We start from the raw sequence: 18,636 nt of genomic DNA, 5'->3' as shown, positions 1-18,636 counted from the left end.
GAAGTAAACTCAGTGACAGCTCTTGCTTGGAACGCACCTCCGTCACAGACGCCATTTTGAAGGCTATAGATAGCGCCGTCACCTATCGGAACTATATGAAACTACAGGGGCTGAAGCGGGAATATTCCACGATGTCCCACAACAAATTCTGCATTTTTTTTTCCAACCGAAATTTGCCGAGGGAAAAATGTGTTGCGGTACTTACGGAACCGCCCTCGTACTTACAGCCTCTGTAACCGAGCTTCTTAAGGTTTGGTGTGACATCTCAGTGTCGCAGGGCTCATCTGCAAATGGATGTAAACCTCAGATTAATTCACTTTTATTAACTTTCTTCCCGTTTGAGAACACACCGATCGGGGCCGTGACTGCGCCCTCATTTATGCCTATCTACAGGTATCTCAAGGTAAGTCCTGGATACATTCGACTAAACCCTAAACCAGGAATGTATAGACTCTCTAGTCCCGCGGGTCGCAAACTCCTCACTTGGACTACATAAAGACCGCACAGGAAGGAACATACTAGGTCCATATCATTGGTTTCATAAACGTTCGTTGTATATAACAAACGTAATTACAATATATTTCACAGGATTATTTACACAATTTAATTTGAATCATGACAATATACTGAATTTACAATTGCTTTTATCTTTGGTTTGATTTTCGACTTATACGCGTCCAAAATTGACTCTACATTGTCAGTAGTCAAATGCTTCCTATTATATTTTTACTGTTCATCTCAGAAATAAATTGTTCCCATGTATGAAGTGACCATGAAAGGCTAGCGCATTTTAATGCAATACCTACCAATAACTTGTAACTGATACTATCTTCACAAAGATAGAAATTCAACAGATTTATTTCATCGAATATAATTAGCAGTGAGCCATCATTTAGCTTATCGATGACTTTCAGCTGCACTGCTTCTACTGCAGTTTCAGGAGGGAGTGAAATATGAGCAAATAATAATAACAGCAATAATTCATAAGAACGAACGATGAGGGACTGGCCGCCAACAGGTCAATGGCAGGCCCCAGGTGGCCGGCGGTTCGTGCATATCTGGCCTAAACATATCGATAGTTAAATAATCGTTACGAAAATCTCATCGAGCGCACGGACGCTGCAACTAGGTACTTCGGAACACGCGTGCAATGAGGAAAAAATGGTGTCCAGCAACAGCTATGTACAGAGAACCGAAACTCAACAACTAAAATGCTGAAACTAGCCAGTGTTATAGATGTACATATGATATTAAGAGACAAAAAAGTTCAAAAAATTTCTCTGGTGTGAGAGCAAGAAAGATCAGCCAAGTAGTTAATCACACAGTAATATTTACTGTCCCACGACAGTTAAAAGTAAAGGAATTAAATTCTGTTTCTTAATAAGTCGAGAACACTCTTTGCCCGTCTTGTATTGTAGCCGCCGCACTGGATACCAGATCTATTTGCATAGATTTATACCAAATATATCCTGTATCTCAATTGTCGGTCAAGGAATCCTATAATGGTGAACCTTTTCTTTTCTAGCTATGTGAAATGTAAAGTTAATGTTTCACACATGCGAACTTATTCCAGCCAGTGTATGCGCGCCTACTCACAGAGTGGAAGCGAGCTCCAGCGACATACTTTCAGATGCCCTTCAGGGACGCTGGCTGGCTGTTTGGCACTGGGAAAGGATGATCTTAGGTAACTCATTAATGTAAATGCACTGCAGTTCGTTTTATTATTTCTCTTAAACTCATGTAGCTTTGTGATTCTATATGCGTAATGATTGGCTCAAATGGCTCTGAGAACTATGGAACTTAACTTCTGAGGTCATCAGCCCCCTAGACTTAGAACTACTTAAACCTAACTAACCTAAGGACATCACACACACCCATGCCCGAGGCAGGATTCGAACCTGCGACCGTAGCGGTCGCGCGGTTCCATACTGTAGCGCCTAGAACCGCTCGGCCACCCCGCCGGCCGTAATGATTCATTTTTATGTTACGCTTACGCATTTTAACTGTCGGATGAAGATGGGTTGTGCTGTACTGCCGACATCTCTTTCACCAACCACTATTCAAACGACTTTTTCTTTGTAGTTAATGTGAATTGCTTAGCTTGCAGAACAATAGTCGATACTTTTGCTACCACCAAACATGGATGTCATACAAGAGAGGGAGCGACATTTTGCACTTTATTTCTTCTCATGATTTAATGGATTTGGTATGGATTGCGTCACGGAACCTGGGAAACCTGTCGGTGTACATCACGCTACTACTGTATAACACCGCCTATATCTTTGACAAATGCCTCAATTAGGCGAGTGAGAGGATCTACAAATTTCGTCATGTATGACATATCGAGCTTCATCTCTAATGACCCCGTCGTCGATGAGATGGTAAACGTTACTCTTCCTTCCTACGTTTCAAAGTTTCCAGGAGTAAGATTGTACCTAAAATGAGTCAGAAAATTGTGATTGGTTCCTTAATAATTTCAAACAGTCCACAGGTAAGTGGGAGTAACTACATAGGGTACTATACGTGGAAATTACTTTGACTGATACTTCTTTGAGATTAATGGTGCACGTTGATATTTTTGTTTAAAAAAATGGTTCAAATGGCTCTAAGCACTATGGGACTTAACTTCTGAGGTCATCAGTCCCCTAGAACTTAGAACTACTTAAACCTAACTAACCTAAGGACATTACACACATCCATGCCCGAGGCAGGATGCGAACCTGCGACCGTAGCAGCAGCGCGGTTACGGACTGAAGCGCCTAGAACCACTCGGCCACAACGGCCGGCTGTACAGTCTTTCCCGGAACCTGTGTGATCAGTACAAAGTTTTGGGTAATGCGTCAGAACTACCTGTTTCATGGCAGACGGTTTTTATTGAAGTCAGGGGAGAGCGTCACAGAGGTATGTAAGAATGTGAAGTAACTATAAGCAGCAGTCATACGAAAACCGAACCTTGAAACAACGAGATCATGGAATGGTTTGATTCAAAAGTAATCACCCCACGCTTTAAGAAATTTATCCCACGGGGAGACATGACGATCAATTCCTGTTCCGTAGAATGCAGTCGGCCGCTGACTGACCCACAGCGGCAACCACTCTTGCACTTCTTCGTCCGACTGAACCCGACTTCCGCGCATGTCTTTCTTCACGTCGTCAAAGATGTTAAAATAACACAGTGAAAGATCCAGGCTGTACGGGGGTTGCTGCAATGATTCCCAACCAATTTGCTGAATCATAGCCTTTGTCCGATCGGTAGTGTGGGGGTGGAAATTATCGTGCAACAGGATGATACCGTCCGACAGCATTCCTGGACGTTTCGACTTTATGGTATGTCGTAGTTTCTGCAAAGTGTCTTCATAGCATTGCGCACTGGTTGTGGTTACACGATCGAGGAAATCGACGAGCAGAGTCCCCCAACAGTCAAAGTAGGTCATCATGGCTTTACCAGAACTTTTGTGAACAGCTCTGGATTTATTTGGCTTTACTGTTTGCTCTCGGGCTGTCGGAATGCTGGCGGACGGAATAATCATGTTGCACGATAACGCCCCTCACCACTGCCAGTCGGACGAAACTCTTTGGCGAAATCAAGGAAGACGTCGGTCTCAGTCGGACGAAGAAGTGCAAGAATGAGTATGGCTGTAGATCCGTCAGTGGCCGAACACGTTTACGAAGCTCGTCTCCCAGTGGGAAAAATGCTTCAGCACATATCGTAATTACTTTTGAATGGAACCATTCCATGATCCCTTGTGGCGGGTATTCGGTTTTCAGTTGAGACTGCCCCTCATAATATTCGAATAGGAGAATCTAATTATTTCGGGAAATTTCATGAAATGATTTCCACTGAGTAAGTTATGGAAAACTTACAGTTTCCGATACCGGAAAAGATCACAAAGAAAATTCTACCATAAATATTGTTCGCTAGGAGCCATATATGATCTGTGATTAGATTATAATGAAAATAGTTCGAAATGGAAGGTAAAGACAATCATTATCACATCTTTCGTGGGCGACTCTCTCTTCCTTAAAAGAGATTTCAGTGCGGTATCTGCCATTCCCAGCGCTACATTGGTGCAGCTGTTCCAAATTAAATCGTTTTGTACAGATACTTCTTTATATATTTCCTTGTAAATACAAGTTTCACAGCTACCTTTTATTGACTTTCTTATTTATATTTAATTCTTTGTGGTTAGTGATTGTGTCAGGTTACAGCATTGCTGATTACAAGAATGAGCGCTTGAGAATAGGGTAGCGACCACGAAACAAGTCGCAGAGAATTAAATACAAATATACTAGCGTATTAAATACAAATATATAGCATATGAGTTCCAGTGGCGTAGAGAACACAATTGGCACCAGGAGCATGACACTCTGCCTCCCCCCCCCCCTCCCATGCCTGGGGTACGACAATCCCCCCCACTACGCCCTGACGCATTCGACACATCTATGACTGCATACATCTCTTCCTCCTCCCTCTCAATGTCCACCCATCCCTCCCACCATCTCTCTGTCCACCTCCTCCTGCCCCTATCTCTGTCCATCTCTTCCTTATCCCTCTCCATTTATCTCCTCCCCCTCCTACTCCTCCTCCTCCTCCTCCTCCTCCTCTTCGTCCCTGTCTGTCTCCTGCTCACCCTCTCTTTTTCCAACTCCTCCTTACCATCTCTCTTTTCATCCACTCCTGCCCCTCTCTCGAGCCATCTCCTCCACTCATCTCCTCGCCCCCCTCTCTCTGACCATCTCCGCATCCTCCTCTCTCTGCCCTTCTCCTCCTCCCCCTCTCTCTGACCATTTCCCTCTCTCTCTGAACAACTCCTCCTCCCCCTTCTCTCTAACTATATCCTCCTCACTCCTCTATTTACCTATCTCTTCCTCCCCAGTCTCCCTAACCAACCCCTCCTTCTTCCTCTCTCTGTATATGTCCTCCTTTCGCCTGTCTCTGTCCATCTCCTCTTACCCCAGATCTAGCTGTTAACCTCCTCATGTCCCCCCCCCCACCCTCTCTGTCCATCTCTTCCTCCCTCCTCTCTCTGCCCACCTCCTATTCCTCCACCTCATTCCCTTTGTCCACCTTATCATCATTGTCGCTCTGTCTCTCCATTTCCTTCTCATCATCTCTCTGTGTCCATCTCCCTTATCTCTGTCCACCTCATCCTCCTCCATCCATCATCATCCACCCCCCACCCTCTCATTGCTCAGCCATCCCCACCTGCATGTGTAGCTCCTGCAAGGCATGCCAATACTACTCACATAAAACACTTCCCCCCTCTTCTTCTGCCCATCTCACACTGCCTGTTCTCTCTGTCCATCTCATCCTACCCCACTCCCATCACTCCATCCCCTTCTCCACCTTTCTCTATATCTCTCACTTTCTGCATCCTCTCTATCTCCTCCCCCTTCTTTCTCTGTCCATCTCATCTCCCCTCCTCACTCACTATCCATCTCCACTTCCCTCCCTCTCTCTGCTCAGCTGTGTCCATCTGCAAGTGTAGGTTTTGCATTGCATAGTGATACTACCTGCACAGCACACCTGTTGTAAAGAGCAGTCTAGATGTCAGGGGTTGAAATCGTTTTTCATGCATATCTGTGCCCATATGGAAGTTAGGAGTTTCTGCCCCCAACAGTGCTAATTTCCAGGCAGCAAGTAGCATGTGAACATAATTTGGTTGAAATCGATCTGGAGGACATGCTGGACATACATACATATGAGCACATACACGCACATACATACATACATACATCCTGCATTTAATCCTCCCCTACCTCTGTCCATGTATAAGGATAGGCGAAAACAATAAAATGTAGCAGTGGGATTTCTATTTTTTAAAGTACTTCATCAGCTATGACTGCCCGGACAGCTGTACCTGTTATCACGCTGCTTCTGGGATTTAGCAACGCGTGGCAGCCCCAAAACTAATCTGCCCAGCGGATTAACAGCGAGGGACAGTGTGCTGTCCACCCTGGATGTGCTTTTTAGGTGGCTACTTATCCAACAAGGTAAATACTGGGCTGGTACCCAAGTCCTACCTCAGTTAGGATTCACAAACATTTATAAAACTTTCACACGATTTCACATAGAATAGCACTGGACACTGACATATGAAGTAACAAAATCTGGTCCTGGAGGGAGGGGGGTAGGGGTCAGGGGGTGACGATGGGAAGGACATCCAGCCACTCTCTGTCACTAACATTCCCAAAACCAAAACTTAACATGCCAAGCCTGTGAGGGATAAAGGCAAGGGAAAAAAGGGCGAGGATAGGTTATTATCTAAGGATCGTAAAATGAAATTCTCTTTCGAAAATAATGGAAAAGATCATGAAAAATTCTAGGTGACTGGTGTCTGTGACTGATTCGAGTGACTTATCAGTGTTCATGTGGTCAAACAATATTTGAGCTTCCGTCTATTTATGTACATTATACTGCATTTATTTATGTTCATTGTCAGTTGCCAGTCTTCCGACGTAGCCCAAGACTTCTTGGATTTCATAGCGGTTTCTAGAGAGATGACTTCCCAATATACTACCACGTGGGCTGCTTACAGTCTCAGAGTGTGAACGAATCTGTCTGCCTGGTCTCTTACTTCCACTTCCTAATAAAAAGTATCCCAGTACCCCTATGTAATGTGCGATTTACAACTAGATGCCAAAAGAGTTGGACCCGCCAGTATAAAGTGGGGCTGTGAGTTATTGTGTTGTCGTAGAGGACCATTAACAGCAGAATGGGTTGCTCATAAGAGCTCAGAGACTCTGAACGTGGACTAGTCATTGGATAGCACTGGAGTAATAAATCAACAAGTGACATATCAACTCTTATAAAGATTTCCAAGCCGACTCTTGATGATGTAATTCTGCAGTGGAAACGCTAAAGAGCAACCACAGCTAAAACCAAGACCAGACAGACCTCGTGTACTGACGGACAGGGATCGCCGAGCACGGTGGATGACGGTTGTAAAAAGTAGGATGAAATCAGCTGGAAGGAGTCACTCACGAGTTCCAAAGGGCAACCAGCAGTCAAGTTAGCGCAATGACTGTGCGTAGGGAGTTAAAAAGAATGGGATACAGTGATCGAGCAGCTCCTCATAAGTCAGACATTACTGTTGCCAGTGCTAAGTGATGCTTGAAATAGCGCAAAGAGAGACGCCACTGGATAGTGGATGATTAGAAACAAGTGATTTGGAGCGATGAATCACATTAAACCCTGCGGCAGTCCGATGGAAGAATTTGGGTCTGCCGAATGCCTGGAGAACGTTACCTGCTATCTTGTGCAGTGCTAACAGTGAAGTACGGAGGAGGTGGTATCACGCTATGGGTTTTTTTTTTTTTCGTGGTTTGAATGTGGTCTCCTTATTGTGCTTCAGAAAACTCTGAATACGGAAGGATATAAAAACATTTTACTGCACTTGGTACTGCGTACAGTAGAGGACCAATTCGGAGAAGATGATTGCTTGTGTGAGTAATAGTGTACTCTGTCATAAAACAGAATTGTGAGGCAACGGTTTGTGGACACTAACATTCCTGAAATGGACTGGCCTGCCCCGACCTTAATGGAACAGCTGTGGGATGAGGTAGAACGTCGACTTGATTCCTCCAAAAATGGTTCAAACGGCTCTAATCACTATGGGACTTAACATCTGGGGTCATCAATCCCCTAGACTTAGAACTACTTAAACCTAACTGACCTAAGGGCATCATACAGATCCACGCCCAAGGCAGGATTCGAACCTGCGACTGTAGCAGCCGCGTGGTTCCGGACTGAAGCGCCTAGAACCGCTCGACCACAGCGGCCGGCGGAGTTGATTCCTCCAGCGACCTTCAGACACCTCACTGAAAGTATCCCCACCAACATTCAAACCGCCATGAAGGCGAAGGATGGATGCAACACATTTGAATTTTCATTGACAGGCGTCCATATACTTTTGATCAGACAAGGTATATCGTGTACAATAATGGTACTACCACACGCGTCGTTGAGGTACACAAAACCCCGGTTCCTTCTCCTGATAATGTGTCCCAATTGCGAAGGACGTACTGGCTTCATTTATCTTTGAAGGTTTCATTTTAATCGTATACATGTTCCGATGTTTTGTAAGCACTTAATCTGGATTATAACACTGAGAGATATTAACACTCGCTATCTTTTAGCACAAACGTCAAGGGATGGAAAAGTGGCTTCAAAATGTTGTTAATTTGTTTTCTTATTTATCTATTGTATGGCCATTGCCCTGATTTTGCTGAATCCTGTACAAAATAGCTCAAACAATATGGATCTTGTATCAGGATTCAAGGCACGTATCGCATTTCGAGACTACAACAAATAAATATTGGGAAAAAATAAGGTCCAAATCGTATTAATTACTACCGTATTTATACATATAGATTGGGCACATGGTTTAGGGGCCATCCCACAAAATATCCGTGTGCAATAGCGTACTGAAAAGTAAATCTTCAGAATTTTTATGTGAAAACTCTTAAAGCTTTTTAAATAAAATAAACGTTGTTAACATTCTATATCTTAATTCTTCATTTCAACATATTTACAGCCCTCTGCCATTAGGGAGCTCCGAGTTGTGGCGTCGAGCACGGCACTGTGTAACGTAACTATGTCGGTGCGTGAGAAATAGCGTGCTGTAATGGAGTTTCGAATACGAAGAGTTCGTTCACACAACCAGCACCCTCTCCTTCAGTATGCGAGACCACACACGAATGCTGAGATATCTGCAACAACCGGCGCCTTGGGTTCACTGTCATCGATCATACTCCATACAGTCTCGACATGGCACCATCAAACTTTCATCTGTTTATATCTTAAAGAACACCGTCGAGGAATTAGTTCACTTCGGTAGTGATGACGCGATGCAAGTCGAGGTGAGGTTTTTGCTCTGCCAATAGCGCTCAACATCCTGTGGTGGCGTTATCAAAAAACTGGTCTCTCGCTGGGAGAAATACGTTCGTCGCCTGTGTGACAATGTTCAGATGTGTGTGAAATCTTATGGGACTTAACTGCTAAGGTCACCAGTCCCTAAGCTTACACACTACGTAACCTAAATTACCCTAAGACAAACACACACACCCATGCCCAAGGGAGGACTCGAACCTGCGCCGGGACCAGCCGCCCAGTCCATGACTGCAGCGCCCTTGACCGCTCGGCTAATCCCGCGCGGCGTGACAATGTTCAGAAATAAATATGTAGACATGAAGAACAAAGAGATAGAATGTTAATAACGTTTGTTTTATTTAAAGAGCTTTAAGAGTTTTCGCATTAAAAATTAGGAGGCATTACTTTTCAGCACGCACTTATAAATTTGTATGAGTCTGGAACAGAGCGTCAGTATGCCTCTCCACCAAACAGAGAATTAAAACAACCCCTTAAAGAGCAACATACTAACTTTAAATATCACAAGCGGTAGCTCGTCTCCTTCCAATATTACGTGTTCTAAAGTAAATCCATTTTCGTATTCTGTTATACGTATCATCCGTGCATTTGTAAATTGAAGGCTGCAACTTCATTACTTTCTTGGACGATATTCACGAGGAGCACACGGCAAGTGCCAGAACCCGATTTCCCAGGAATCTCGTTCAATGAAAGAGGGGTCAAATTACGCGAATATATGCCTCGGTTTATGTGTAGGTACTCTGAGAAAACGACGCTCGAAGTTTTCAAGGTACTTCATGTGCCTTTTAGCCAGTAAATAGTTCAACTGAAGCGATGTCACACTTTTGCACGCTGTATTTCAAACCTGACTATAATTTTTATTTTTCATTCATCTATCGATGTTCATCGAAGATTACTACATGAATGTTTTGGTTCAAATGGCTCAGAGTACTATGGGACTTAACATCTGAGGTCATCAGTCCTCTAGACTTAGATCTACTTAAACCTAACTTAACCTAAGGACACCACGCACATCCATGCCCGAGGCAGGATTCGAACCTGCGACCGTAGCAGCAGCGCGGTTCCGGACAGAACCGCCTAGAACCGCTCTGCCACAACGACCAGCCATGAATGTTTTCCAATGTATTATGAAATAGCGTTATCCTTATTCGTCCACTGATTGTATGTCTAGTGAAAGAATTTAAAAAATCAAAAAAATGAATGAGACAATTATTTTAAATTGTTTTCAGTGAAAGCCCTATAGTGTGTCTTGATTCATAATCAATTGCAAGCTTCAGTTTTCGGTAAAGTGATCCGTTATGCATGTTGTGCAGCGAAATTATTGCCAACAAGTGAAATCTTAAGCGATGTTAACGACGTTTCTTTTCCAAGTGAGATTCATACGACGAAATGTCACTGATGTAAACATGCCTTCGTGCGATGCTCGTGATGTTCAGGACTTCTATGTCTCGAATGTTTCTACAATTGGTGTAACCCATGGGAATGCACCAAATCCTCCTGAACAATAGACATGAGAATAAAATATGAGTAATGTAACAACTGATATATGGAATATGACACTATGAGAATTTAAATAGATTGTAACCCTTTAAAATACCATACACGCATATATATTAAATGTATGGCATTCATTGTGAAAACCAGTTGTAATTTTACAATTAATATACCTTCCTTGTGTACCCTAGCCTAAGTTGACATGAAGTATTCGTTTTCTCAGAAATGGTCAAGCATCTATGGATAAGACGAGACACGTGTTCGCTAAATTTGGCTGATCTTCCACAGAGTGAAGTTTCTGAGAAATCGGTTTATAGCACTTGCCGTGTTCTCCTCATGAGAGAGGCATTTGTTTCTTCAGTTGGACCAAAGACATGCAGGCCCATAACACTTACGTGAAGCGAACAAAGAAAGCTTGATATTTAATGTCACGTTGACATAAACCGTCGAGACAGAGCAAATTCCAGCAATAGGTCATTATGCGGAAGGAAAACAATCGCTGTCATGTTTTAATAAAGAGTCACCCCAGCAATCGCAGTAAGTTATTTTGGGAAATTTTTCGTAATGAAGGCGGAATAAGAAATTCAATTCCTACAATCAGCAAGAGTCCAGTGTCTTAAACATCGCGTTAGAGTAACGAAATGATGATCTCCTGCCTCACATTAAATAAACTACGCAACGAAAAGAACAGCCGACAGCAGCTTCAACCAAGGTCTGTCGACTCGTAAGCCACCTGGCGACCTTTATCCGAAACAGCAGTGCAGCTGCGAGCCTCGCGTTACGTAGCTGTTCTGTATACGTGGAAAGCAGTGTGGCTGAACACTAACACGAGTAAAACGGTGTAGAATAGCTATTACGCCGTCTACCTAAAAGAGAAAGAACGCAGGGCTCTGAAGCCAATTAAGAAAACCCAAGAAAGTTGCCTATTTAGGATTCGCTGCCCTGACACGAGCATCTGAAAAGGCCGGTATAGACATAATTTTCAAAGTCAGAGTCTGCAGTTAAGAAGACAGAAAATCTAGCGGTGTCTTATTTAAACCTTATACATCATAATACAAGATTATTGCTTAATAGAATGTGTAAGCAACGGCTACTTCACGGTCGTACAGACCAACCACTGCGCTAGACAGCAAACAGCTGTCACCCACGTGATTGGCCTGCTTTTGCGGACAGCGTGGTATGACAACGACGTGGGACACTAGCATCGCGGCAGCAGACGAAGAGTCTGAGAAGTAGCTTACCAGGAGGATGTGCAGAAGGCAAGCTGTTGGCGGGATGTGGTGGAGCTTGCGGTTGGTCTCGAGCTGCACGCGACCTACACCCGGACGCGACTAACGGTACAGCCAGCCGCCGCTACGACGCACGTGCGCCTCATTCACTCCTGCGCTTCATTCAAGGGCGTAATAGGAGCAAGACCCGGAGGCTCCGAGGACAAGGGACCCACCGACGCCAAAATGAAAAAGAAAACAAAAGCTTAAGGTGGGAAAGAAAAGAGAATGCATAGAAAATACGACATGCATAATGCCGTCCATAGCACGGTCAGCCGGCCGGGGTGGCCGAGCGGTTCTAGGCGCCTCAGTTTGGAAACGCGCGAACGCTACGGTCGCAGGTTCGAATCCTGCTTCGGGCATGGATGTGTGTGATGTCCTTAGGCTAGTTAGGTATAAGTAGTTCTGAGTTCTAGGGGACTGATGACCTCAAATGGCTCTGAGCACTATGGGACTCAACTGCTGAGGTCATTAGTCCCCTAGAACTTAGAACTAGTTAAACCTAACTAACCTAAGGACATCACAAACATCCATGCCCGAGGCAGGATTCGAACCTGCGACCGTAGCGGTCTTGCGGTTCCAGACTGCAGCGCCTTTCTGATGACCTCAGTTGTTAAGTCCTATATTGCTCGGAGCCAAGAGCACGGTCAGCCGCTCAGTCCCTGAACTAGTCCTTTGAACGCGAGTAAAATGAATATCAAGCCTGTTTTCACATAGAATATGCGTTCCTGCCCACAGGGGCTGTGAGATACTAACAAGGTGTTTACATTCTGTACACATATATCGGAGTACCAAGGAAAATTTTCGCTGCTGAATTCCACTACAGCTCATTGTCGTAATTCCAAAATAACACCCAATGAAAACTTTTCACCCCTACCAGCAAACATCAAGCTAATAAGACTACACAACAGCTATTTTGTATAGCCTATGGGATGTGATACATCAGTCAGTATGTATTTTGGTGTGTAAAATCCGAATTTACATTTCATAATGCTCTAGCAAGTAAAATTTCTGAGGTTTAAGGGTATTTTTAGTGTTTACTGTTTATTTTCCGTATTTCGCCGTTTTTTGATTTGGTGTTTATTTATTTTTAATTCATTTATTTATTTTCAGGAGTGGTAGATGGTCTACAAATGATCACCAGGCTATGGGGCTGTTGAGACATCAAGAACCACTGTACAGCCAAGGGATGGGCTGTAAGGAAATCTTATATAGCCGGAAATGAAAATGTGAATCACATTCCCTTGGTTGAGCCCAATAGAATCGTTTTGTCTCTTCTTCATCTCAAGTTAGAACTAGTAAAAAACCTTCTGCAAGTTATGCGTAAAGGAGGTCATCAATCATTTTAAAGAAAAAATTTCCTTAACTGAGCGAAGCAAAGCTGAAAGACGGTATATTTGTTGGGCCAAAAAGAAGAAAATTGATGAAAGATCCAACCTTTGACACCAAAATCACAAATACCGAATTAGGTGGTTGGTCCTCTTTCAGAGTAATTGAAGGACTTGTTAGGCAACAGAATTGATGATAACTATTTTTCCATTGTGATTGATCTGTTAGATAGCTAAAAGACCAAGGGGTGTAGAAGTCACTTAAAATTCACTTTTTACGTACCCATCCCGATTTGTTTTCGGAAAATTTGGAAGCTATAAGCAATGAGCACAGTGAACGCTTTCATCAAGACACCGCTACGATGGAACACCGTTATCAAGGTCCTGTAACTATTCAACGTTTGGAGACTACTGCAAGGGTCTTGTTCAGGAGAATGATGAAACGCAAACAAAAGAAGAGCATCGTTCTCACATTTTTCGAATACAAAAGAAGATTAAAGTTGAAAAAATGTTTTAACTAATTTAGACCTGTTATTGCCGTCATGTCCATACACCCATAGTAAATAGATCTATGGTTGTCAATACGTATTCTTGTTTGTTTAAATTCTGCTATGTATCTAGGAAATGTGCCACGATAGAGAAAAACTGATTTTACCAGTGAATTCAGTATCCGAAAATTAGTTCAATTCACCTATTCACAAACCAGATGCATCTCTAGCATTGAAAGTGACTTACATTCAGCGAGGAAGAGAGTCAACAAGTTTCTTCAGATGCGCCATACCAAACCGAAGCGGTTCATTGATGATTATATCCCGAAAAGCTACTATATTTCTGAGATATTGACTGCAACGTTTCGCTCGCCGTTCCGAATACGCTTTCATACTTTCTATAGTATTACGGTAGAAAGAGACTCTCAAGGATCAAAATGATTGTGTCCACAGGAAATGATAGTTTTTAACATTGAAGTGCCGCATTTGTGCATCAAAGGAAACAACAATAGCCTCTAACTATATTTAATAGAATTTATTTATTTTTGTTAAATATTTTGAACGTTAACAAGTTTCACTAACTTGAGGTGTAAATGAGTGCCTTGTTTAAACTGTACTATGACATATATACTTCGTAGTAGTAAGTTACATATTTCGTAGAGCGTCTGTAAGACAATGGACAAAGTTTCTCAATAATACAATAAACCGTGAGGTAGTTGGCTCGATCCTTGCACTAGCAGACTCCTTTCCAATCCCAACATCGCTTTCCAAACGCATCAGAATTATATAAACTATCACGAATTTAAGAACGGAAATGGCTGTGTTTTTTCTAAGTTTCTCTGTTTTGTGTTGCCTGCAGGGTATGCTGTTATATCGAGTCATTTTACCTTACTTTCTCTTAGGTGAGGAGGGAACGGTTGCGTTCGGCTGTTTCATGTGTGTCGTCCCTTGTATGCTGGTTTTTCATGACTGATGCGTATGTGCTGTTCACGAAATCTGCAATTGAATGTGTCTACCCTATATACCGCCCCTAAGGCTTTTTTATTGTGCTTGATTCCTGTGTGCAATTATGTTTCTGAAGGCGTGTCGTGTTTAATATGTGAAGTATGTATTTGAAAACCGTTTGTTGCCATATCATTAGTCTGGTTGTGAATGGTAGCGCTTGTCATTGTGGGAGCACAAAAAGGAACAATCCACATTCCACCTAAGCTGACCATGTGCAGCTCTCAGTCATTACTCTATAACATAGATAGATACTTAATACTACTTACGTCTACAAACTATACCAAAAACCTACCATTGATGTAATTTACCTATATAGAAGGCAGCAGTAGAAAAGTAACAAGCTTTTAATTAGTATGACAACACAATACGATTTATTGATCATTATGAAACGCAGTAGTAGAGTTATACAGAGAAGACAGCACAGACGATAAAAGGAAGGAAGAGAGAGAGAGAAACCAAGAAAATCTTGAGTAACTTCCACACGAAGAGAATAAGAAAAAAATAGCACTTGCGAAGCAAAATTTAAAATGACGACTTTCACGGCCGTAACTTACATTTATAAAAAGTCCTCTGGCTGTTATGAGCTAGTCCTATGGATTTTCTTGAGAAACCCAATTTTTCGTCCCCGTGTGTGGAAGACATTTTCAAGAGAGGTCGTGGCTTCAAGAAACGTCCGATTCATACCGTGGCTCGCCGCTGGCTGAAGGTAACACTTGTTGCCGTGCAACTCGGTCCAGAGACGTGACTTCACTTTCTATGCTAATTTCGAGCATAATCTGTCCTTTGAGAGTGCTTATCAACACTGTCGATGTCGCATAACTAAGAACGAGGTATCGCTAAGTGTCCCACCTTCCTCTTTAAGACTAAAATTCTTGGCGAGTGTCTGTCACCTATCTGAACAGCCTACTGTAGTGTCCGCTCAAGGCTGCTAGGATCCTGGTCTTATCAGGGAGAAACTTGTGGTTTCCTCGTTGCAGAACGTGCTCCGCAAAATACGATTCATCCATTTCTTCTCGTCCTCAGTTGCCTTTATGCTCTTCTATTCGTTTTTCCACCGTTCTCTTAATAATATGCACATACACCTGTTTACAACAACACTACATATATGTATAATCCTTCAGACGGTTTGGTGACGATAGCTGACTCATAAGATAATAAGTATGCCCAGGAAATTTTCCTTCAGTGATACTTCTTTAATGTTCGATGGCCTTCAAATGACGTTTCCGGTGATTGTTGTGCGCTTTGATAACGTAGCGAAGTACTTTTAATTCCATAGATTTACGAATATGTAATTTAAAAGATAGGGGCAGTTTAGTTATCACGTTTTCAGAAGATAAAACTTACATCTTTATTGGTATCCACAATACAAACGTAACGTCAAATTTAACAGTCTATAATTAGAGCGCTATGCGGGTTTTGGTTAAGTATCGGTACCGCTTTTCCTTAACGCATGACCAAGAAAGAGCAGTTTTTATGTCCTGTTCTTGTACAGTTTAATCATTGCACGTATGTTTTCGGTGTTCTGTCTGTTTGAGATGGTGGATTAACTAAGTCAATGTTTGTCAAAAATATACTTGGAAATTTCCGAAGAGTGATATGACAAATGGAGGGAGCTGTATCTCAGTTATTAATTTTTATGATGCTTTAGTACCTAGAGAATCACTGAACCTGTTACACAACTATCGGAGTTATTAGCTAGAGCTCGCAACGGTTGGATTTACACTGTTCCTTCGAGAACGTATCTGTGTCCATGGAAGTATGACCGTAGCCCAAGCACCCTAATTCGTGTCTCGCTCGGTATGAACCTACGGAACATTGATACACTCCTTGGTGACGTTTAATAACTTTGAGAAGCTATCAAAATGTGTCGATATATAGTATTTGGAATATAATGCTCCTGCTGAAAGCCAGCAGTCGACTGGAATGGAATGTGATACATGGGGAAGGATCAGTCAGAATATTACTTCTTCCCAGATACATGTCACGAAATGACTCCACGGTAAAATCAGAGAAACTGGAGCTCATGCCGAGGCTTGCCAATAGTTGTTCATGCCACACACCATTCATGAGTGAATGGGCAAACAACAGTGGAACTGGAAGTACAATCGTAAGATGGCTTGCGAAATATAGATTTAGAGGTAGAGAACTTTTCGTCTCCTTTTTGTCACACCAATGACGATAAAGTCAAAAGTTATTTTAAAAAGGAGGAATTACTAAATAAATTAGTTTTATATTGTTTTTCAATAATGAAAAGCAATGCTTGCTGTTAGTGTGTCGTTTTAAAAATAAAGATTGTTGTGATATGTTCGAAGCAATGTCTTTCTTTGACTTACGTTAACCGTTATTACGTAGCCGCTTTTATCGGTAGCACTAAATATTTTAAAAACACTATAGTCACATAGTACAGACAAAATTTAACGCATGCGATCCTCTGATGCAACGTAATTACGGCACCATCGCTGAAGGAAACATTTTATTGGTGGACCCTAATCATCCTCCTACGATCAGTTAGAATGGCCAACCTTGCTTTAACCGGCGAGTTAAGGTTAAATAAGTGGAATTTCTGTGCTGCTGTTATGAAGGAACTTTAAATGGTGCCCATCACACATTATATACACAGTTACCAAGACAACTGGAGAAAATGCATACAACGAATGAGCTCAAAGAGGATCCCGAAATCTCTGCTACACTACCACCCTAACAGCGACAGATCGCTAGGTCGACCAATGAAAATATTGCGGGAACATTTCTCGACGAGGTCGTAACAGGCCAAGAGGCCTAACACTTGGATGGAAGAAGAAGAAGAAGCTATCTGATTCCATTCAGAGAACCCTAAGGTCAGACCATTGCACCGCAAATCGTTAATATTGTAATTGGTTTAGTATTCTAAATTTGTAGTATTTGACCTGTGTATTATATTTCTCATACTTTCTGTTTTCTTTAATGAAAAAGTTTATGATAATGCTGAAGTAGTTAATGGCAGAAGGCGAACTATCAGTATGTAAATATTAATCATCTAAAAATTATCTGAAAACCATGTATAAGACCTGCTTCGCGAGCAAGTAAGATCCGGAAGGGAGGCGCCATGTGCGCAGAACGGCACACGTGTGATGAAAGAGGCATCGTGGTAGCGCTGATCGTTAGCTGTCTTGAAACATGGAGTGAAGAGAATGATGTAACGGGCGTATTAAATTTCTCGTCGGTGTTAGTAAGACGTCCATCTGCGTGGAGACAGAGTGTATGAATGGAGATACACTCATAATCGCGTGATTGACAGCGTCGACTGAAACTTAATCACTGCAGTATTACCACACTGTATCGACTTTGTACTGTTCATGCGGTAAGGATTAGATACGCGTTGTGAACTGGACCAGTCATATCGTTCGCATTGATACAGCGTAATGTTTCAGTTACCAAGACGAAAAACAAAATTATGAATACATAATTGATCGACAATACATAGAGCACAGCAGGTGTTTCAATACAGGTGTTAAACTATTAAAATATAAAACTGAATGAGACGCCCAACAGTCCGCTGTAGCTGTATTTATTTAAGTCGATTAGAGAGCTACACAACCGGTTTCGAACTCTTAAACTGCGTCCTCTGGTGTTATGCCACACGGTGCAGGGAGTTGTTACAGAATGACGCACAGTAACAGTTGGGTAGGCATAGCTCTCAGCCCTCCTAAATTGATAAAAACCATCATCAATGATAAATGTCCAGACAGTGTTAAAATCACGAACTGTCATCACCTTACTGAGTAAAACATGTTGCTCTTAATCTATGTCAGGCAACAGACAAGGCCCCTCGTAAATGTTATCTAGGAAAGTAATGAGTCGGAAAGCTACATGCGTTTGTCACCAACGTAATAATAATCGTAGCAGCTGACAACAAAGGCTATGAGGCGTCCTGTGTGTTGTTGGTGCGTATATATAACTATTTTAGCTGTGGTTGCCCTAGTTTTGAAATCATCTTTATGAATTCCTATAAATCATTTTTAGCCTATACAGTAAAGTAACTCCTCTGTTTTGAAAAATAGTTAACTCATTAATTGTTAATCAAAAGCATGCCAGATCTACATTTTGCGTAAGAGATAATTTTATTCAAAGTGAAATTTATAAAATCTCCTTACAAATATTTTGTCCTTTGTTGTACCGAGCAG

The 18,636-nt window shown here is 42.3% G+C and overlaps 1 protein-coding gene across 3 annotated transcripts in view; it reads right to left on the bottom strand.

Moving 5' to 3' along the window:
- LOC126259584 (peptide transporter family 1-like) overlaps window positions 1-18,636 on the bottom strand; it is a 422,849-nt gene that overhangs the window by 342,642 nt on the left and 61,571 nt on the right. Inside the window, exon 1 of one of the 3 annotated variants that reach the window (XM_049956493.1) lies at window positions 15,028-15,286. The exons of 1 other annotated variant lie outside the window; for it this stretch is intronic. In XM_049956493.1, coding sequence (XP_049812450.1) covers window positions 15,028-15,115 — 88 coding nt within the window. In that variant the 5' untranslated portion in view covers window positions 15,116-15,286. Of the gene's footprint in view, window positions 1-11,625; window positions 11,717-15,027; window positions 15,287-18,636 lie in introns of those variants that run through there. One more of the 3 variants, XM_049956494.1, reaches the window with a different exon arrangement.

Source organism: Schistocerca nitens, chromosome 5, assembly GCF_023898315.1.
Source record: "Schistocerca nitens isolate TAMUIC-IGC-003100 chromosome 5, iqSchNite1.1, whole genome shotgun sequence".
NCBI lineage: Eukaryota > Metazoa > Arthropoda > Insecta > Orthoptera > Acrididae > Schistocerca > Schistocerca nitens.
This window is presented reverse-complemented; position numbering and strand designations above follow the sequence as displayed.